This window comes from Siphateles boraxobius, unplaced genomic scaffold (genome assembly GCF_051911475.1).
Source record: "Siphateles boraxobius isolate OS27281-9 unplaced genomic scaffold, OSU_SipBor_1 8, whole genome shotgun sequence".
Taxonomy (NCBI): Eukaryota; Metazoa; Chordata; class Actinopteri; order Cypriniformes; family Leuciscidae; genus Siphateles; species Siphateles boraxobius.
This window is the reverse complement of record NW_027509208.1, coordinates 22,643,068-22,665,976: the sequence shown is the minus strand read 5'-3', so window position 1 is coordinate 22,665,976 and position 22,909 is coordinate 22,643,068. Positions and strand designations below refer to the sequence as shown.

At 38.2% G+C, this 22,909-nt stretch overlaps 1 protein-coding gene across 1 annotated transcript in view; it reads left to right on the top strand.

The window, feature by feature from the left end:
- Positions 1 to 1,042: 1,042 nt before the first annotated feature.
- The window catches only part of enpp1 (ectonucleotide pyrophosphatase/phosphodiesterase 1), a 64,941-nt gene continuing 43,074 nt past the window's right edge, over positions 1,043 to 22,909 (top strand). Inside the window, exons 1-6 of the mRNA XM_077221072.1 lie at positions 1,043 to 1,286; positions 3,495 to 3,567; positions 4,937 to 5,065; positions 12,445 to 12,570; positions 13,785 to 13,845; positions 18,115 to 18,212. Coding sequence (XP_077077187.1) covers positions 1,158 to 1,286; positions 3,495 to 3,567; positions 4,937 to 5,065; positions 12,445 to 12,570; positions 13,785 to 13,845; positions 18,115 to 18,212 — 616 coding nt within the window. The 5' untranslated portion in view covers positions 1,043 to 1,157. The remainder of the gene's footprint in view (positions 1,287 to 3,494; positions 3,568 to 4,936; positions 5,066 to 12,444; positions 12,571 to 13,784; positions 13,846 to 18,114; positions 18,213 to 22,909) is intronic.

Here is a 22,909-nt window from a genome sequence, read left to right as displayed (position 1 = left end):
CCACTGTTTAGTGCAATATCTTAAAAATTCATTGATATTTATATTTATTTATATGTATTCAAAATACTGTAAATATGTTCATAATCTGTAAATGTTTATTATGACAAAACCCAACTGTGACCATATATTTTTTATAATATTTTCATATTTTTTAAAATAATTTTATTTGTAGAATTTGTATTACTATGTTTCTTGTTGTATCTGTATTTGTATATGTGCACTGGAAGCTTCAGTACCAAGGAAAATTCCTTGTGTGTGCAAGCACACTTGGCAATAAAGCTCTTTCTGATTCTGATTCTGACTGAATGGGTCCAAGTCCGTCCACTCTTACAGTATGATGGTGCTATCAGGTGAATGATTAAGTGTACATGCGGTGACTGTCCATGAGAGGGCGTACTTGCAAAATATATCCATAACATCCAATAAAGTAGTTTTTTTTATTTTATTTTTTTTATTATGCTTACAAACAAACAAAGATGACAATCATAGCATACAATTATGTTACAAAATTGCAAACATATCTGTACAAAATATGACCATCCAATAAAGTAGTGCCAAGCCTCTTTTACGCATATTGAGGTCATCACTTTCACAACATATTATGCACCAATTCATGTGGAATGTCAGAGTGCGTTCAATGATATGGACAAATAAGGACTTGACTCTGCATCATATTTGACTGATCCTGACTGCAGCTTTTTTTTTTTGGTCATTGTATTACGGCTATTAATGCAAACATTTCAGCTTTTACCTTTGGGTGAATCTAGCTCCCTCTGTATGAGGACAATGGCTGCAGTTGTTTCTATTGTACTTACTTTCAATTCCTGTTTGACTTATCCAAACAAGTGTTTTCCCCTCCCTAAAGCAATGTAAAACACCTCTGGCCTGATTTACCACAGTCATATGTTCCTCTACCTAAAGGGTCAGTGAATGAGAAGAACTTTTACAAAATTACAAAACCATTTTAGTGCACACAGCATTCGCCCAGTTTATATATAATTTCACAGAAGCAGAGGGTGCTGCTGCTCAAGTTACCTTTGGTAGACTGGGCGGTCCTCTGACTACATGAGCTAGAAAGTCACTAGAGAACAAAGTTTGAAATGAGTGTCTGCAAAACAAACCTGTGCAACACACACTGACTGTGTGCGAGATCAATAATGGATCCAGCCAAGCGGGATGAACACATGAGCGAGCACGCCGCCAATTTACTGGGAACAGGACAGCGGTCCAAACCGGCACAAAACGTCACAAAAACAAGGTCAAGATGCCTGAAAATCCTCTTTGCGGTAAGAGAAGTCTCATAGGACAGCATGGGGGGAATCAAAGCCGGTGTCTGAAAGGTTAAACAAGCAATTCTGACTCGGTGCTACTTAACCTTTAAGCTTAATATTTTGTGTAAAGGTTTTATTTTGTTATTTGCTTTCTTTAGCCTATTTAAAGTCAATTTACATAGGCGACACTCTTAAAAGTAAAAGTTATTTATTGGCATCTTGTTCAACGCTGCACCTTTTAATCCATGGATCCAATATTGCACAAAAGGATAAAGTGGGGAAATCTTCTTTAGATTATTAAAATGTGATTTAGTGATTAGAGAAATGTGTGTTCGTTTAAGAATGGTTCACTGGGAGGTTCTTTTGGGAACCAAAAATGGTTATTCTACAAAAAACAAACAAAAAACAACAACATTTGGAACTTTATTTTTAAGAGTGTATCTTTCCACAAGACCAATGTATAGTATAGTATAGCTGAGTATATGGATAATTAACTTAAGTTATACTGAGGCACCTAATTGCCATTCATCAAAAAAAGAAAAGGTGTATTTTCTTAGATGTATTTGTACTTTTTAGGAGAACTGTATTGTATGTAAAGTTTTGTCATTTCATCTTTGTTTTTGTAAAGTATCTTTGGTCATTTGTGCTGTCAGATGTAGGATGTTTTAGGTAGCTGAGATTTAGCTCATCATTCATCATAATTGTTTCTGGGTTCCCATCAGTGAAAGGCTGAGGAATCACGGAAATGAATAAAAACTTTAAAAGTCATAGAAATTTCTATTGCACAGCTAAAACAAGTAACAACTGGCTGCACCAGAGTTTTGGAGAAATGTCATAATGATTAACTATAGAAGGCAGTGTACCTCACTGTGTATTATAGCATTACAGCATGCCTTTGAGTTGAGCTAGTGGACTTTTCATAAGGTTATTCATCCCAAGTCGCAACAATCCATTGTTTTGATGTTTCTAAACAATTCTCATTCTAAATGATCAGTTTATCAGATCAATTCCTACATGTGGAAGTTTAAATGTGTGGCTCGTGTGTGGTTGATATTGGCAGCTTTAAGTAAAACTTTAAACTTTGAGCTAGTCTATTGACTCAAATGCTTCCTTCACCCCATTCAAGCAAATGGTTGTCACTAACAGATTAATTGCTTGTTATGCGTTTTGTTGGATGAACCATTACTGTAAGAAGTCTAAACGAAGTGACTGACAATACCTGATTTTTGTTTAGTGTGACATTCTAAATGTAACAAAGCTGCTAAAGCCTTAGGCATCATGTTTTAATTCTGATCTAATATTTCAGCAAAAGGCCCAACCCTCTATTTAAATTGAACATTTCACTTTAAACCATAGAATGAATGAAAAGTGTGTGCAAGATCAGGGAATTCTTGCTCCCTTTCTTTCACTTCACAACAGTCACAACAGTTTGAGACATTCAGCACTGTAACACCTGTGGAAGATGAGGAGGGGGAAATTTACACACAAAGAACTGTAAAGAAAACTGTTTTATTGTAGCTAACAGGGAAAAAATCATTTCCTGAGACATGCATTCACTGTACTCTTTTATCTTTTATTCTAAACTGTTTTAATTATTCTGATTTCTTTTGATTATTTTAATTTCTTCTATGTAAAGCACTTTGAATTACCATTGTGTATGAAATGTGCTATATAAATAAACTTGCCTTGCCTTGCCTTGCCTTGTACTATGTGAAACTGCTGTTTGGAATTTAATTTATTGATTAAAGATATAAATTTGTTCTTTTGCAATTAGATTTTTCCAATGGTCTTGAAGTCAAGGCATACATTTTAGAGTAACATTTAAAAGTTTGGGGTTAGATGTTTTTTAAGAAAAATAAATTAATAAGCAGCACATGTTTTCAACGCTGATAATAATAAGAAATGTTTCTTATTATGTGTCATCATATTAGAATGATTTCTGGAGTAATGATGCTGAAAATTCACCTTTGAATTTTAACATGACATGAATACATTACATTTTAAAAGAGACAATTTATCTTAAATTAAAGAAATATTTCCCAATATATTTTAATTTACTGTAATTTTGATCAAATAAAAAACACAAAATATATTACTAACCCCAAACTTTGAACTACTGTATGATGTGTGTATGTAACTACATGCAAATTATATTAATACAATTATAATAATGATTCATTCTTTACTAAATATTGTAACTGCATTTGTTTTTTGTTTCTTTAGGTTCTTCTGCTCGCCTTGCTGGCTTTAATTCTCACAATCATATTTATACTGAAACTCCGCTGCAGTGCTAAAGGTACAATATATGTTTTTGTAGTGTTTTTCTGGTCATAATTGCATTTAGGCCAGCCTTTGACTGAAATTGTTTTAATTAAAGATCACCCTTTATAAGCTTTTAGTAAATATATATTACATACACTCACTGTCCACTTTAATAGATACACCTTGCGAGTACCTGGTTGGGCAATGTGCTGGAAACATTCCTCAGAGATGTTGGTTCATATTGACATGATAGCATCACATAGTTGCTGCAGATTTATTGGCTGCACATCCATGATGTGAATCTCCTGTTCCAGCACATACCAAAGCTGCTCTAGTGTATTGAGATCTGGAGACTGTGGAGACTGTTTGGGTATAGTGAACTTATTGTCACTGTGGAGACTATTTGAGTATAGTGAACTTATTGTTATGTTCAGGAAACCAGTTTGAGATGATTTGAGCTTTGTTTTAGCTTGCTGGAAGTAGCCATCGGATGATGGGTTCACTGTCGTCATAAAGGGATGGACATGGTCAGCAACAATATTAAGATAGGCTGTGGCATTTAAACAATGATCAACTCGTACTAAGAGGCCCAAAGTGTGGCAAGAAAATCTCCTCCACACCATTTCACCACCAGCAGCCTGAACCGTTGATACAAGGCAGGATGGATCCATGATTTCATGTTGTTTTCGCCAAATTCTGACCCAACCATCTGAATGTCACAGTAGAAATCGAGACTCATCAGAGCAGGCATCGTTTTTACAATCTTCCAGTTTTGGTGATCCTGAGTGAATTGTAGCTTCTGTTTCTGTTCTAATCTGACAGGAGTGTCACCGGTGTGTCTTCTGCTGCTGTAGCTCTGCTTCAACTGTTGTGTGTTCAGAGATGCTCTTCTGCAGACCGAGTGGTGATTTGAGTTACTGTTGCCTTTCTATCAGCTCAAACCAGTCTGGCCGTTCACCTCTGACATCATCAAGGCATGGTTGTGCGTGAAAATCCCAGTAGATCAGCAGTTTCTGAAATACTCAGACCAGCCCATTGGCACCAACAACCAGCCACTTAAATCACCTTTCTTCCCCATTCTGATGCTCAGTTTGAGCTTCAGCAGATCGTCTTAATCATGTCTACATGCCTAAATTCATTGATTTACTGCCATGTGATTGGCTGATTAGATATTTGCGTTAATGGGCAGGTAAACAAGTGTACCTAATAAAGTGTTCGGTGAGTGTATAAAGTAGGCTATATAATCTATAATCATTGTGTAATCTTTAATCCAGTGTCTAATCACCTTTAAATGTCATTGAGCATTGGAATGAAGCCCTGTATTATTATTAAATTCGACAACTTATATTTGAGATATCATTCTGTCTACATGCTCTATATTTTGTGTGTTTTCTTTCTGATAGTTACTGATCACTGTAAAAATCGCTGCATGTCCAAAAGTCGTGATGCTAATGCAGCGTGCCACTGTGATGCTGCATGTGTAAATGAAGGCTCCTGCTGTTGGGACTATGAGGAAGTGTGTGTGGAACCAAGTAAGTGGCATTTCTCTTTCTTTTGCACTTTCTGTAACTCTCTCTTTCTCAAGGCCCTGACATACTCACTGCAAAGTTGCTTTGGTTCTTCACTTAGGGGTAAAAACAAGAAAGAGTAAATCACTCACATATGTGACTACATTTTCATGTTAGGCGACTAAGTGAAGTCTTTCATTAGCTGGCTAATAAATTGTGAGATTTCAGTCGCCATTGTTTGATGCAAAGTAGCACAGTCTAGCAAAGATATATTTTCACTTGCCTTCACTCATCTTGATCACTCTGACAGAGCTTGAGACTTTCGCTTGACTTTCTTTCACTATTTCAGTTCATCTCAATGGATATACACTTTGCACAGCATATTTGACGCACCGTAAACTGTAGTGTGAAGGCAGCACCAGACTTGTCGTCGCTTAGAGCGCTATGTGTTTCTCTCACACATGAAAAAAAAAAGAGAGAGAGAGAGCGAGAGAGTCTGTCATACCACATAGAATTGACGCATTACCTGTAAATTATGTTCTTTGTTGTATTTTCCTGTCAAAACGGAGTAAATTTGGAATTGTTCAGCCTTTAAGAACAAGCAGAAGCCACCGCTGGATTATTCGGTAGTGGCCGGAACTAATGCGCAAGCACTCACCTATTACTGTCCCTGTTTTGATGTCAGCAAATCAGTTCTAGCGAACACTGACAACTGACAGCTATTTAACCTTATTCATTTGTGAGACAGTCTAACAGAAGGATGGCCAAACTAGTGAAATATCAACTGATTTGATAACTCTTGAGTTCTTGTCATATTTTATTACCATTTTCGAAACTATAGCGAAAAAGCTGTGATAATGTGAAAAATGTGAAAAATACTGCTACTAATTCTACAACTAATGACAATATAAAACACACTGATGAGCTGCTAGGTAAATTAATATTAATCACGTTGTCTGCTGTTAAATTTAAGCAGGCATACACAATTAGATAATACCAATTTAGGTCAACCAATTACCAAGCAATGTCTAACTTTGTTCAATCTGTGGTGGAAAAAGGTTGTATTGGCAATTAAAGAAAAAACACTTAAGCAAAACATGGTCAGGTCAAAGTGTCTAAATAATATTTGGTCCCATATTTTTATAAATTTGACTTGTAGTCCATTGTATGAAGATTTTTTGGGTATAATATGTCACAGTTTACTTTATTGTGCTATCCTCACTTGAACTATAACACATGAACTAACTATAGTGTCTTGCACCCACAAGATTTTTTATCTGGTGTCTGAATAATTTTTGGTTTGACTGTGTGTATATATATATATATATATATACATGTATAGTAACTTACTTAAGCTAGACTATAACGCTATTTCCTTCTAGAAACAAACTCTGTTGCATTATTTTCCTCTTATCACTGTAAAGCTGCTTTGAAACAATCTGTATTGTAAAAATCGCTATAAAAAAAGGTGATTTAACAAAGTATAGGGGAGTGGTCTGAGATGAGACTAGGCAACATTGATATGGAATACTGTTAATTAGAGATGATTAAACATATATGTATGTAAAACATATATGTATGTAATATGTAATCAGTCCTAGAATATGTGTGATGTCGGGCTGAGTAAAAGGAGAAGTATTTCATATTATTATTTCTAAAGCAACATAAATCAACCAAATTTAAATTGGAGATAAATGTTTTCAAAGCAATATGATCCAGGAAAAGAGCATAGAGAGACTAAGTCCCTCCCCTTCCGGTGGACCACCATGGGACCTTATTTCGGAAAAATATTGTATGGTAGTCAATGGCGAGAGACAACAAATATTTGGATCCCATTTGAATTGTGCCCTGAATTACACATATGATGTTTGGCAATTTAAAAGATACATTTTAAAGTCAAGAAAGTTGCAGTTTGATGTAAAACTGTTGAGGTATAAGACTGTGAAGAAAATACGTAATTACAAAGACTACGAACCCAAAAGGCGCGCATGTGACATCATACTAGGGATGCACTTGGTAAAGGGCCCGATACCAAGCTCATGTACTTGTACTCGTACTCGTAAAAATACCCCGATACCAAAGACCGATACCTCACGTGACGCGTGACCTCACGTATATCCTTAGCTTATATTTCTTAATTCTTATGAACACTTTTCCTGCACTTTGACAACTTTGTGACAGGCAGGTAAAAATTACATTCATTATGTCCTTGGTTTTGCCCTTTGGAGGTTATTGGACACTGTGAAATTTGGGCTTTGAAAATTTGTGATAAGCACATAAGAATGATTTATTTTTTTAAGTTTACTTAAGTTGTTGAAAATAAAGATGCTGATATGTTCATTAGTCTCATTGTGTTGTTCTTAAAAAATTGCCACATAAAACGAGAACCCCCCCCGCCAGTACAACATGCATTGGTATCGGTATCCGCGAGTACCAGGAAAAAAATATCGTTACTCGTACTCAATCCTTAAAAAGTGATATCGGTGCATCCCTACATCATACCTTTTCTCTCAATGAATGAAGCTAACTTTACTGAAGCTAACGTCTGTCTTTTTTTCTATAGTCTAACGTTATAATCGTAGCGTTACGCCGTCATGCCTGTGTGACAGACTGCAAACATACGAGCTTGGTGACGTACATAGTGCGAGACGAGACATGTAGTTCATTGAGCGATTTTCACATAAAACTAAATGTTACTCTTCTGTTTTATGACAAACTGTGACTTTCTTGACTTTCATAATTATCTTTTAAATTGACAAACATCATATGTGTAATTCAGGGCACAGTTCAGATGGAATAAAAAGATAAGTTGTCTTTCGCCATTGACTCCCATACATATTTTTTCCGAAATAAGGTCCCATGAGCCGGAAGCAGAGGGGAGGGACTTAGGCTCTCTATTGACCTCCAGTTGAGCGATCCAACAGTGGATCTAGATACAAGTTAAATCACCTTTTAATAAAGAGTGTGTCAGGACTTTTTTCAAGTGACACAATACATCAAAATTATTAGGGGTGTAGACAGATGTTAGTATTAGTAAGAGCACATACAGATCTTCCATTACTCCACTTGTAGCTTCCTATCTACTCACTCACTCACTCACTCACTCACTCACTCACTCAATCAATTAATATTGCTTTATTGGCATGACATACTTGAGTAAATATTGTCAAAGCATTGCACAAAGCAAAATAAACAAACAAACAAGAACTTACATAAAAGTTTCTGGGATAATCTTCTGTATTTGACTGTAGAGTGAGTCTCTGAAATATGTGCATTTGTCACTAAGGCCAGCTGGTGGTCACTAAGTGTGTACCTGGTTAATAAATGTCTTTGTGTTATATTCGTGAGTCACTGAGATGAGATAGTCTGCCAGACTGTACTCTCTATTTAGTCTCAGATAACATTGGAGACGACTTTGCTCTTTTGTTTGTTCTATCCAATGCTGCGTGTGTCTCTTTCTCTTGATTTTTCATTTCTTTAATTCTTGCAGGTTTTTCAGGGGCCGTGATATTGAACGATTTGTTAGTCATTTCTGAAACCATTGCACAAAGATGATTTTTCTTAGCACGTGTGTCTTAAGTGCTTTAAAATGAAGATCATCTTCAGATCTAGATTTTAAGTGTAGCCAGAATTTTTAAGCTCTTTTTTTAATCATCAAATTGAGGGAAAGACACCTCCTAGCTCTGCCCTTTGAGTTGTTAGGTGTGTTTCTGTGGACATGAAGGATGTTTTTACAGAATAATACATTTTAAAGCATGTTTGTCCCAAACCTTATCGCTGTGCCCCAGACCTCACTTCCATATAAGACAATGGGCAGTATCACACTATCAAAAATCTTTGTCCAAATTCTGATTGGAATGTTTATTTTGAATAATTCCTTTCGTATGGCGTGCAGTGCTCTGCAGTGCAGTGCTCTGCAAACTAATGTTTGAATTGCTAAATTGTAATTTCCAGTTGGTGTTAAAGCTAGACCAAGATAATTATATTGTAAAGAGTGTCGAAGTATGGTTTTGTATACAGTAAATACATGTTTATGTTCCAGATGTCAGATCTTTTCATCTGAAATATCATAATCTTAGATTTTTGGATGTTGACTTCTAATTTCTAGTTGTGGCAGTATTTAGTTAATATGTCTAGGTTGTTCTGGAGACCCGATGAGTTGATAATAGAACACAATTCTTTTCCCAAATTACTGGTTACACAGATTCCTCTGTTATCGTCACAGTCACCACCCTATGATCATCGTCACTGTCATCGTCTCTATCACTGTCATTGTCACTGTCATGTGTTAGTCCCCGTCTGCACTACAGTTCCCAGCATACTCATTGGCCCACACCTGCACCTCCTTCACCATTACCCGCACATGCCAGCAATCATCATCACTCACTGTCTTCAGCTGTTGTCTTCATTGTTCACCTTTGTATTTAGTTCCTTTCTGTTCAGTCAGTCTCTGACCCGTTCTACTTTGTATCAAGTGTGTGCTGCTCGTCTGAACCTGTGTTAGTTGTATTTGAAAGTAAACACTTTGCACTTCTGACTCCTCTGCTCCTTCTGCCTGCACCACACCCTGACAGTTATTAGGATCTGTTTTTTCTTTTTGTGTTGTTATAATAATCCAGTTTCCTCTGCCTTAGTGTGTTTTTTGTATTGTTTCAGAAGTGTGTTTTAAGCGGAACTCAGAGTGGACTGGATCTTTGTGTATTTGAATTTAAATGAATCGGAGCTATTGTCTAATTGTTTTACAGTAATGGTCAAACCATTTTTCAGAAGGTTTTTGTTTTGTGTTTTTTGTGTTTATATAGTGTCAATTTATTTAAGTTAGCACTTTAACCATATCCTGAAAATGATAGAAGTAATAATGAAGTTGCATATAAAATATACTGTACGTACTGTTACTTACTGTAAGTGGGTCAAAAAAGCTCTCTTAAGTATAACCAACTGAACTTGTATTTAGTGCTGTTCTCTTATGAATGGATCACCCGAGACGGTTGTTAGGTGTAAACTCTCTCTTGGGTCATGTACTGTAACCTCACACTCTCACTCTTCGGTTTGAGGAAGCCTTAAGTTATGTTTTGTTTCTCGATAGCCCTGCAAACCATCTGTGTTTGTGTGTGTCTGAGATAGAAAAAGTGAAAATGAAGTTATTTAAAGTGCATGTACAGACACTGAGCATTTATGCAGGGCTGGAACAGCCTAGAAAAGGCCTTACTTTGCAAACATTGTAAACAAGAATGTCTGAACCATCAACACCCACCTGTTGAAATTCCCTCAGTACAGTGTTCGAGCTCTGTTGAGTCACTGTGGGTTTCTCCAAGTTTAGGCTTAAAGGCACTCCCTGTAGCTTTTTTTCCCCCTGATGTTTTGAATCAGTTCCATTTTCCAACACAGTAGCCAAATGTTCCTCCCCGTGACGCCTGCTATGTGCACTGCATGTGAGGAATGGATGGATTTCTGTCTCACTGTCTCCTTCAGACTCATTTTTACATTTACAATACTATAGAACTTCATTACCAGTAAAACGACAGCTGTTACTATCCAGCCTGATCTCATAAAAATGCGTCTCTATAGCACGCTTTGTTTATCGTGAAATTTATATGTGAAAATTAGTTTTTACGTGCATAATACACAGTTTTCGCGTGTATTTGATTCGCACTTTATTGCGTGTCATACACACGCACCCCACACCACTAATCCTAACCAAACGTATAATGCACACGCACCCCACACCACTGCTAAACCTATACCCTAAACCCACCCATGCGTAACATATGCACGTAAAAACTCATTTTCGGGTATAAATTGCACGATAAACACAAAGCGCACTATAGAGACACATTTAGTGTGACCGGTTTGTAGTATCATACATGCAAAAAAAAAAAACCTCAGTACTACAGGATGTTTTTGTTGCTTTATCTTGTGTAACATATTTGTCCTAGAATAAAGATTCACAATTTTGTCAAGATAAGCAATTCTACTTCACTGCAAACAAAAATACACATAATCCTTATCTTGCCAGCAGATGCTAAACATCAGCATTCTGTTTAAAAAGGTGAGGGTTACTTTTCAAATTCGGTAATTTACTCGCCCTCATGTCTTTCCAAACATATGTGACTTTGTCTATGTTTTGTCTATGGAATATATTTTGAAATTCATGCTGTTTTTGGACCCCACTGACCTTCATTGTGTGGGGAACCAGTTTTAAAATATTATCTTTTTAAAGAGTTATATTAACGATATATTAATATATATTAGTTCTATCATAAAACAAAAATGCTGGTTTGGTTGTTATGCTGTCAAATAATGATATAACATATTCTTAGCAACATATTACACAATGTATCCCTGCGTTCGTTCTCCTGGAATACATTGTGTAATATGTTGCTAAGAATATGTTATATCATTATTTGACAGCATAACAACCAAACCAGCATTTTTGTTTTATGATAGAACTAATATATATTAATATATCTTTAATATAACTTTAATAATAGTTATATCTAAATAATAAGAAAAACTCAAATGTGCCATCCATGTCATTTCATTATAGTTAACAAAAGCTAAAACAATAAAAAAATTTCCGTTGCTTAAAATAAAGTAAAATGTTAATTAACCTAATTTTATTTATTATAAAACTTGTAAAAATTTATTTTAGTTTAACACTTCTCCTTTTCATTGAGTATAAGTTGACGTACCAAAATAACTAAAATTTAATAAAAAATTATTCAAAATATATTTAAAAATAAAAAAGTAATTTTATGAAATATATAACTTAATGGTTTTGCATGAGAAATTATTGCTATTTATTTTTTGTGTATGGGGGAAAAAAATAACAATAAAGATAATTCAGAGATAAGAGATTACAAACTTCTTAAATACTACCAAAATGTAAAATATTTACAGCATTAACTTTTCTTTTCCTGTGAGTTTCTTCAAGTTTGAAGTTCAATTGAATTTCGGTTGTCCTAATACAATTTGGTAACACTTTATTTTATAGTGTCTTTGTCACACATGGTATTTTGGTATTCTAATAACTATAAATTTTAAATAATTACATGCAACTACCCCTAAACCAAACCTTAATCTAACCTTAACCCTATAGTAAGTATGTGAAGTTAATTAATATTACTCAGTACATATTTGTGTAATTACACTTAACAAAGACACCTCAAAATAAACTAACCCTATAATTTTATCACAAGTTATTAAATCACATGTCTGTTTGTAAATACAGCTCTGAATGCTTGTCATATACACCATACCATCAGCTGTTTATATCTTGATACTGCACTTAAACATTCATTTAAAATTTTTAGTGGAACTGCTTTGAAACCAAGTGTACTGTGCAAAGCACTCTACGACTAAACTTGAGCTGAATACCCTCATAATCTTCTGTTTCGTTCCAGGTCGACGCTGGACGTGTTCTAAGTTCCGCTGCGATGAGGAGCGCTCGGTGAACAGCCTCTGCTCCTGCTCTGCGGACTGTGTGCGAGTGGGCGACTGCTGCTCCAACTACAAGAGCACATGTGAAGGTACACGACATGCTTTGCTCTGTAGTCCATAGCTGCATATTCATTAGTTGTCATTTATTTTGGATAAGTGAAAGACATTTTGGGGTTGTATAAAATCCTCAAGCTGGTTAGGTTTATTTCATAGATAAACAGACATGTATCTGTTTTGTTAAACGGTAGGGGGGTAACAATATATCGTGTCAAAATATATTGCAATACAGAAATGCATCAATATGTATCGTGGATAGTGACAATATGTATTCAGCTTCAGAATCATCAATATTTTTATTCTGGCGTCACCATTGTCCTGTGCATTGGGTTTCCAGCACTAAGTCCAAGCCTATTCATTTAGCATTTTCATCAACAGTAAATTTTTTCCTTTTACCATATGTCTTGGGAGTATTGCAGTAATATCATATAGTGAGTTCAGTATCTTGATGTGTATCGAATCGTTGCATGAGGGTATCATTAAACCCCTATTAAACAGCTCATAGCAGCTGTGAAGTTGTGATGGATCTGAAGGATTTGTCTTTGAAGTTATTCGGGCCTGGAGTTCATCCCCGCTCAGCAGGATAGAGAGCTGTGCATCTTCCCTACATGATGTTTTCATGGCCAGATGTTTTTCTTTTAAATATTTTCACAAATGTTCAGCTGATTATTTAGGTCCCTTTTCGGCCGTGGTTTGGCTGTAGATTTGGCTGCAGCTGAAAAATTTGGCTGTAGCTGAACTGAGAGCAGTGGAACTGATCTTCGATCCCTTTGAAAACCCAAATTGCACACATGATGTATGTGTTAACCCTTTTAGATGTTGTTTAGATTTTCCACTGGTTGTCATACTTCAGTAACGTTTATGTACACAATCACAGCCATGTGTTCCTGTAGATGCATTAGCCACTGACAGCTAATTATTATCACTTGAAAATAAGCTGACTGGACTATGTCAGTTGCTTGTTCTTATCATTAGAGGACTGTGAAGTTCCAGTATTTATGTATTTTTTTTTTTTTTTGTAGTTTGGATTCCTTCGTGATTGATTTTGTCTGAATATGTGTGCAGTTTTATCGTTGTACCAAGGCCAACTATTCCACCTTCTCCCTCCTTGAAAAAAACGGAATTGTTCTCTTTCTCACTGTTAAGTCGATGCGAACCTTGGAAAATGTAACCCTGCAAGAACAAATACACATGGCCAAAGTTTCCAGTTACTAATACTTGCTTTCTCTTCCTCCTTTCTTCACAGGTGAAAAAACGTGGCTTGAAGAGGACTGTGAGGACATCAGGACTCCTCAATGTCCTGCTGGGTAACAGACTTATGTTTATAAATGAGATCTGTGGCTCTGTATCAGGCTAATATCCTTAACTCAAAGCTTAGAAATTAGCATCTATAGTTAATGAGCCTTTGAATGTTTTATAGACACATTGTGTGTGTTGGCCACCACGTTCTTTTGACAATATGTTTTTTTACCAACTTATAGGATACAACATTATTTGTTTTGAAAATTAAATCTCTGGCTACGTCCGGAAGCTAAAAAAGCTGCCTCACTGTTAGCCAAAGATTTCACAGACTTCACTGGAACTGATCTTCGAACCCTTTGAAAACACAAATTGCTCACATATGACGTAATGTGTTAACCTTTTTAGATGTTGGCTGCGTCAGCTCATAATTCACTAGTTGTCGTACTTCAGTAACATTTATCTACACAGTCATAGCCATGTTTGTTCCTGTAGGTGCATTTGCCACTGACAGCTAATTATTATCACTTGAAAACAGCATATGACATCTAACATAAACGAAACCCAACAGCAGTGAACAGAAACAGGAACTTAAGTATACATGCAAACAAAGATAATTAGTGACGCATAGCTGAACTGAATGACCTGATCAAATTAACAACCATGACAACAAACTCAACAGGGGAAAAGTGCAAACAGAAACAAAGTCCAAACTGAGTGAGATTGTGACAGTATTATATTATATATATATATATATATATATATATATATATATATATATATATATATATATGTACATATGTGTGTGTGTGTGTGTGTGTGTGTGTGTGTGTGTGTGTGTGTGTGTGTATATATATATATATATATATATACATATACATTTTTTTTAATATTATATAGATACATTTTTTTTTAAATATTATGTATAAGTTCTGTCATTAAACCCAAAAATGGCACCAGCTGATAGGTCCTTATCTCAGTTTGTTAGCGATCACATCGTTTCTACATAGCGCAGCTGATTGGTTGATGTGGCATCAGTGGCCAATGAGCTTGCTGCTCAACATTTAAATACTTGCCATTGTTTGCTGTTAGCAGTTTGCAACGCATATTCAGAAAACCTCCACCTTCCCCAGCTCCACCTGTATAGATCTGCTATGGGGGTTATTTCATGTATGCTATATATTCAGCAGTGGTATGTCTTAACAGCAGCATGTCTGTGGATATATTGACTGTAGCAAGTATCTGTACTTGCTCTGTAACAGCAGTGTAGCAGATCTATTCCACTGAGACCAAATACTAACTTTGCCACATCCATTACCATGCCAATCTCCTAGAGTTGCTACTCCTAATAGATACACAGAAGATTTAAGACATGCTCCTGCTGCATAAATAGACATACATTAATCCTGTAGCAGATCTAGACAGGTGGAGCTGGGGGAGGTGGAGGGTTTCTGAGGAACTCTGTCTTAGTCCATTGCATTTTTCTTAATTGAATAACTTAAAGTGCATGAAAGGGACTATTCGAAAAACCATAATAGGACCAGTGTGTAATATGTATAATGTTTGTGAATGTAAACGTTCTGCAAAGTTGTAAAGTCGAAAGTGCACTATATATAAAGTTAATGTCTCCCAAAAGAAAGAATCGACTCTCAAGACTCGTTTTTAATTCGAATCCTTCTGCTTTACGGTTCCACGTCACTACAACATACACATATATAATGTGTTATACATTGTCCGCCCACAAACTTGACCAGCCCTCAAATGTCATTTTACTAATGACTGCTTCTCAAATCTCGGAGTTCAATGCGTTAGGAATGTTTAATGTTATGGGAAGAAGGGGTGGGAACTGGCGAACATTCAAAGATTTTGATACAATAAATTAAACAAATACAAAACGAAAGTAAAAGACAGCAGCCCCTCACGGACGACTGCTGTCACATATGACAAAACACAACATAAATCCAGGCCTGGCTTCTCTCGATCATCTGTCGTCGCTCCCCCTTTATGCTTCCGCTCCTCCGTGAGAGATACGAGATGGGTGCGTCTCGCAGGTGTCGCTCATCAATCACACCAATGTCCTCGTGCCGCTTTCTCACGGCCCTCGGCCTCGTCCTGCTCGCCACAGCGGGTATTCACAAAATGTTCACTCTTGAAAGATGGGTCAGTACCCAATTGATTTGGACCAGCTTGCTCCTCAGAATCACAACCTGTATGTATGAATAATTATTGATGTATATTTTTTTCTTCCGGGTGTTCAAAATAGTTTTGTGTTCTATATTGTGTAAGTTTCCAGATAACCAGCTAATTCGCATTATTACTGTCTTACTGAAATACTTCTGCTAAGCAGCTGTGGGCCACTATTACCTAAAACTGTATTTATTAATGCAGATTATCTGTCGTTCTTACTATTTTGAGTAAAGATAAGGGATGTTGCAAGATTTGTTTTACAAACGTTTGTTACACCAGTCATTCACGTTAGTGCTTGGCTAACATATGCACCGTTATTGATACAATTTCCACATGTGCACCCCAATAAATTAGAAATACACGTCAGTTTGTTGATGGATATAGACTTGTTATTGCTGATGAGTAATTACAGTTGCAACATGTCATAATGTAACTCAAACTGAGTAGCGTCCTGCTCAAGTCGTCCTTGCGATGGACTTTCGGGTTGAATAAGTTCTTCCAATGTTTCTTCATCGTACTCGCGCTCGGATTGCTAAAATCAACGCCATTGTTACTGTTTTTATAGTGTACAATTGCTGAGCTTTAGAAAGACAGAGCTGACATTCAGTTATGTAATGGGCAGTTATGTAATGGGCATTAGCTTCCAAAATACACGCTGTACGCGGTAGACCAATCACAACAGACTAGGCCGTCTGGCCAATCAGAGCAGAGTATGCCCTCGGAAAGGGGGGATTCATCCGAGTCGTTTGAGAATCATTGAACAATGTGGTGATGTGCAATGTATATAAATGTTTTTTGACTTTTGATGCATGTAAACCTGTTGTAGGAGTCTCCAAAACAAAAGTAGGAGCCTTTAAAATAGCATAATAGGTGCACTTTAATGTTTTTTTCGTGACAAATTATATGAGCATAACTTCAGTAGTTGAACTGAAAGTATTAACATGACTTTGGAAATCATGTATTGTATTGAAGTATTAGGATCGGTGTACTTATTTGATTAGTGGTGTATAAATAGTATTTATTGTATATCATAATTATTTGTTTTAAATTGGCAGCATCCTAAAACTTATCGTGCCTTCGCAAGTTTAAATGAGCTTTTAAATCACATGTACACTCAGACTTTTAAATGGCACTGTATATAAATGCATCTATTTAGATGCAAAGAGAGATGTTTAGGCGTGTGTGTGTTTATGTCTGACTCTGGGTAAATGGACTGTTTGGTTAGTGTTGTCTTTTCCATTAGCTATAATAAACTCACTCTGAAATGCATTCAGCTTTGTGTTTATGCCAGTGAATGTCATTATGGGCAAACGGACAAGTTAATGAGCCATGTGCTCTGTTGAAAAGACTTTTAAACAGTTATTGCTGCCATTTCATCTCATCATAAAAATGCATTATGGGGTGTAGTGGGGAGCCATAATAATTTAAAAAATATAAATAAAATATTAAGAAATTGATGTGTTGCAGTGGGCTTGTATATTCCGTGGCATTTCTTTTCATTTTATAACTTATTTTATTATAGTTTGAAATTGAGTAGTCTCACAAAAAAAAATGAGCTAATGTTTTGTTTTATGCATTATTCTGTTTTTATGAAGGCACAATCTTCTTTTCAGTTTTGAAGGATACGGTTAAGGATGGCTGATGGGTCTTTTAGGAGTTGTCTGGAAACGGAATGGCATGATAATGTAACTCTATAGTGTTGCATTTACATAAGTGCCTTTACAAATCCCTAACAAATTGTTCGATTTTAATATTACCAAAGGCGCTATATCCCTGTCTATTAAATCAATCATCCAAAACCAACTTTAAAAGCTGTATGATCAAAACAAATGGAGAGTAATAAATAAAAATAATACATTTTACAATATCAACCGTTAGAGCATTTTTTTTTTTTTACTGACCGCTTTTTCAGCAATTCAGGTCAATTTCAAAGCATGTTGGTTGTTGGATTTGGTGTTTTGGGTGTGACATGGTGTTTTGGGCTCTGCCTGTAGACATACACCAACATCTGCTCTTCTCTGGGTGAAACTGTGCTCATGTTTCCTATTGCTATTTTTACTTGTGCATGGGCACTTCTACTAAAAGAGGAAGCTACATTTTTTCCATGGCATGACAAGCATTTGAAAAAAGCATTTAATCTTTTTCATGAGGTTTTCTAAACCGCCGCTGCTGCTGGTGTCTCTGGACGGATTCAGGGCAGGATACATGAAAGCGTACAACAGCCTGCTTCCTGTCATCAGCAAACTCAGTATGTCACATTAACTCAAATTCTGACCCCGGCTAGTCATGCTCAAAAGTTTACATACAGCTTGCAGAATCTGCTAAATGTTTATGTAAACAAAATAAGAAGGATCATACATAATGCATGTCAATTTCTCATTGAGTACTGTCCTGGATAAGATATTTCACATAAAAAGATGTTTACATATAATACACAAGATAAAAACCTGAATTTTATAAAAATGACCCGTTCAAAAGTTTACACACCCTTGATTCTTAATACTGTGTTGTTACCTGGATGATCCACAGCTTTTTTTTTGTGATGGTTGTTCTTAAGTCCCTTGTTTTTCCTGAGCAGTTAAACTACCCAATGTTCTTCAGAAAAATCCTCCAGGTCCCGAAAATTCTTCAGTTTTCCTGCATATTTGAACTCTTTCCAGCAGTGACTGTTTGATTTTGAGATCCATCTTTTCACACTGATGACAATTGAGGGACTCAAACACAACTAAACATTCACTGATGCTCCAGAAGGAAAGATGATGCATTAAGAGCCAGGGGGGTTAAAACTTTTGAACAGAATAAATATGTCCAAATGTTTCTTATTTTGTTTAAATATATATATATATAAATATATATATATATATATATATATATATACACACACACACACATGTATATATATATATATATATATATATATACATACAGGTATATATAAATTATTTTTTATTTATTTAGTACTGCCCTTCGGAAGCAACAGAAGATAGTTTTATATGTTTCCTGGAAGACAAATTAAGTACAATTTACTTTGATCTTCAAATTCAAAAAGTTTTCACCCCCCTGCTCTTATTGTTTCATGTAATTTTTTGAACGGGGTATTTATTTTTATAAATTCAGCTTTTTTTAATTTTATTTCTACCGGCTGTAGATGTACTATATGTACTATATGTCTTTTGTGTAAAATATCTTATTTTGTACAGTACTAAATAAAAAATAAAATACATTTTTTTATGATCCCTCTTATTTTGTTAAAAAAAATTACATTTTGCCGATTATGCACGGTGTAAGTAAACTTTTGAGCAAAACTGTATATTAATGTCTCTCATATCTGTTAGGAGCATGTACTGAACATTTTTTTTAATAAAAACATAATTTTAATCCAAAATTCGGCTCAAATTGCTGAATTGCTCTATTAAAACCAACCGAAACATGTCTTCACATAGCTAAAGTGTGATACTGTGCTGTTTAATCCAAACCAGTGGTTCTCAACTCATTTTGACTCCAATGACCCCTATTGTCCAAAACAATATTCAAGTCCCCATGTAGACTAATCGGTTTCCTCTGGTACACCTGTAACAACAGTTCCCCTTCAGGGACTACCGCTGCGTGAAATCGCAGTGGGAACGCCCTCAGCGTGACGCGTCTGAAGCATGAATGAAATCAGTCAATGGAGAGAATGAGCGTACGGCGAGTGACGTCATCGACCAGGAAGCTATAAATATCCCCTGAGTACACAATACGCCAGCTTTTAGTTACTTCAGCAGATCTGTGTGTGTCTGAATCTGTCGATTGTGTTTTTCTGTTTTGTCAGGAGTTTTCACTATATATATTTTATATAAAAAAAACAATATGAGCGAGCAGTATAAGAAGTGTGTTCCCCCCTGTACTCGGTACATCACGGGTGGGGATTCACACGAGCTAAGTGTGGCTTGTTTGGGAGTGCAGCAATGCCCAGTCGGCTCTCGAGGGAGTCGATTGTCAGCATTGCGAGCGTTTTCCCTTGAGAACTCTGCGCTCGCGGCGATCGCTCTTCGAGGAGAGTGATTTGCTGTGAGCTCCCCGAGGCTCGGGTCCCGCTTCTGTTGAGGCAGAGCGGCGGCGCTTGTCTTGGGGCTCGCAGATGGATCTCGCTGGCGACGTTGAGAAGGGCTCCGCCCTATCTCAGCTATCTCCGACGAGATCTAGTGCCTCTCACCCGGCTCTGGAAGCACGCGCTGCGGCGGTTACTTCTGCCCGGGTGGAGGCACATGATGATGTTGAATTGAGATTTTCCAGTTCTGAGGAGCTGGATGTCGAAAGTTTATTATCAGAGAAAACTAGTTTATCACATTATACTGCAAATGAAGAAGGTTTGATGGATGTATTATCTCGGGCTGTTGAAAAGCTAAAAAAAAATAAAATAAAAAAATAACAGTATCGAGTGGCCAGCTGATAGACAGGTTTCTAGAATTAAAAGCAATCTAGATGATAGATTTCTGTCTGCACGACCTCAACCTTCTAGCCGGTGCTTACCGTTCTTCCCAGATCTTCATGCTGAGGTTTCAAAGACCTGGGTTAGACCGGTTTCAAGCAGAATTTACACAAATCAGTCCAATGCTTATGGTAACATTGTTGGTGCTAAATCTGCTGGTTATGTGACGATACTGTAGGCGGAGGAGACGCTTGCGAGCTATCTCTCTCCTGCTTCATCGTCTTCACTTAAAGCACCGGCTCTTCCACCAAAAAATAAATAAATATATATACCTCTGTGCTGGTGGGGAAGGCTTACTCGGTGGCTCGGCAGGCGGCTGCATGTTTGCATACGATGACTTTTATGCAGGCTTTTCAGGCCGACCTGCTCAAAGGAAATCTGAGGGGGGTCCCCGCCGAGAGAGACTTGCGTTCACCTCCCTTAAGGGTGCCCTGTCTCTCCCGGCGCCCTCAGGGGCCCGTCCTACTAACCCTGCCGAAACAGGGCGTAGAAGGGTCTGGCGAGTGCTTTCCCGAGGGACGCTCGCCGCCTCTAAGGAGGGTTCTAGTGTGTTCAGACCAGTCGTTCCCTGCCGGTGCGCCGTTACAGGGCACTGTGTCTGTCACGCAGAATGTTCAACCAGAGCAAAGTCTTTCGTCGAGTTCGTCTTCAAAAAGAGCACAGCAGAAGCGGAGTGTCACGTCTCGTGCCCCCCTGCAGAGAAACTGGAGGGATGAGGCGGGGTGCTCTCCGGCGCGGCCTTCTCGGGGCAGGACTGATCTGAGGACAGTCATTGTCGCCAGAAAGGCCGCATCGAAAAAGTCCTGACGGGCTGAACGTCAGGACTCTGAGGGTGGTCCCCATCGGGAAAAACTTGAGTTCACCGCACAAAAACACGGTGCCCTGTCTTTCTCGATGCCCTCAGGGGTCTGTTCTACTAACCCTGCCTATACAGGGCGTAGAGAGACTCGGCGAGCGATTTCCCGAGGGACGCTCGCCCCCTCCAAGGAGGGTTGTGGAGTGCTCAGACCAGCTGTTTCCTGCCAGTATGTTACAGGGCGCTGTGTCTGTCACTCGGGATGTTCATCCGGAGGCCAGCCTCGAGAGGCTGGTTCCCTTAGTAGAGTTCCTGGCGGAATGGGTCCCCCACCCAGCAGGGAGTTAGGATACTACTTCATCGAAAAAAAAAAAAATCCTGACGTGCTGAACGTCAGGGTTCTGAGGGTGGTCCCTATCGTGAAAGACCTGAGTTCACTGCACAAGAACACGGTGCCCTGTCTTTTCCGATGCCCTCAGTGGTCTGCTCTACTAACCCTGCCTTCACAGGGCGTAGAGAGACTCGGCGAGCGATTTCCCGAGGGACGCTCGCCCCCTTCGAGGAGGGTTGTGGAGTGCCCAGACCAGCTGTTCCCTGCCAGTACGTTACAGGGCACTGTGTGTGTCACTGAGGATGTTCAAATCAGATCCGAGGACTGGTTTGTCATGATAGATCTAAAGGACGTTTACTTCCATGTATCTATCCTCCCTCAACACAGGAAGTTCCTGAGGTTCGCTTTCGGGGGCGAAGCGTACCAATATCGGGTTCTTCCGTTCGGCCTAGCACTGTCACCCCGAACATTCACGAAGTGTACGGATGCTGCTATAGCCCCGCTGAGGTTACAGGGCATCCGCTTTCTGTACTATATAGACGATTGCTTGATTCTAGCTCAATTGGAACAACAGGCGGTTCGGCACCGAGATGTCGTTCTTGCTCATATCAAGTGACTGGGGCTGAGGCTCAACGCCAAAAAGAGTGTTCTTTCTCCATTACAGAGAACCACTTTTCTAGGTGTAGTGTGGGATTCAACGACGATGCAGGCACGATTGTCACCTGCTCGTATTGCTTTGATTCTCGCTGCAGTAGATCAGGTCAAGCTAGGCCAGTCATCCACTGTAAAACAGTTCCAGAGACTGTTAGGTCTCATGGCAGCTGCGTCCAACGTGATACCTCTTGGCCTCTTGCACATGAGACTGTTACAGTGGTGGCTCAGGACCAAGGGATTCTCCCCGAGGGGAAATCCGCTTCGCATGATCGTGAGTTTTGCGACGGTGTCATCACGCCCTGATCATGTGGAAAGATCCTTGGTTTCTGTCCCAAGGCCCTGTGTTAGGAGCTTAGGAGCTGTGTTAGCCCTGTGTCCTGCTAATAGCCCCGTTCTGGTCGGCCCGGGTATGGTTTGCGGACCTAGTGTCTCTCCTCAACGGCTCTCCCATAGAGATACCGATCAGGAGAGATCTGCTCTCTCAGGCGAGTGGGTCGATCCTTCACCCCCGTCTAGAGCTATGGAGGCTGTGGGCTTGGCCTCTGAGGGGGCCCAGCTCATAGATTCTGGTCTCTCGGCTGAGGTCGTTGAGACCATCCTCCGATCCAGAGCTCCCTCCACGAGGAAGTTATATGCCGCGAGGTGGAAACTTTTCACCTCTTGGTGTGGAGAGCGCCAGCAGGACCCAGTTAA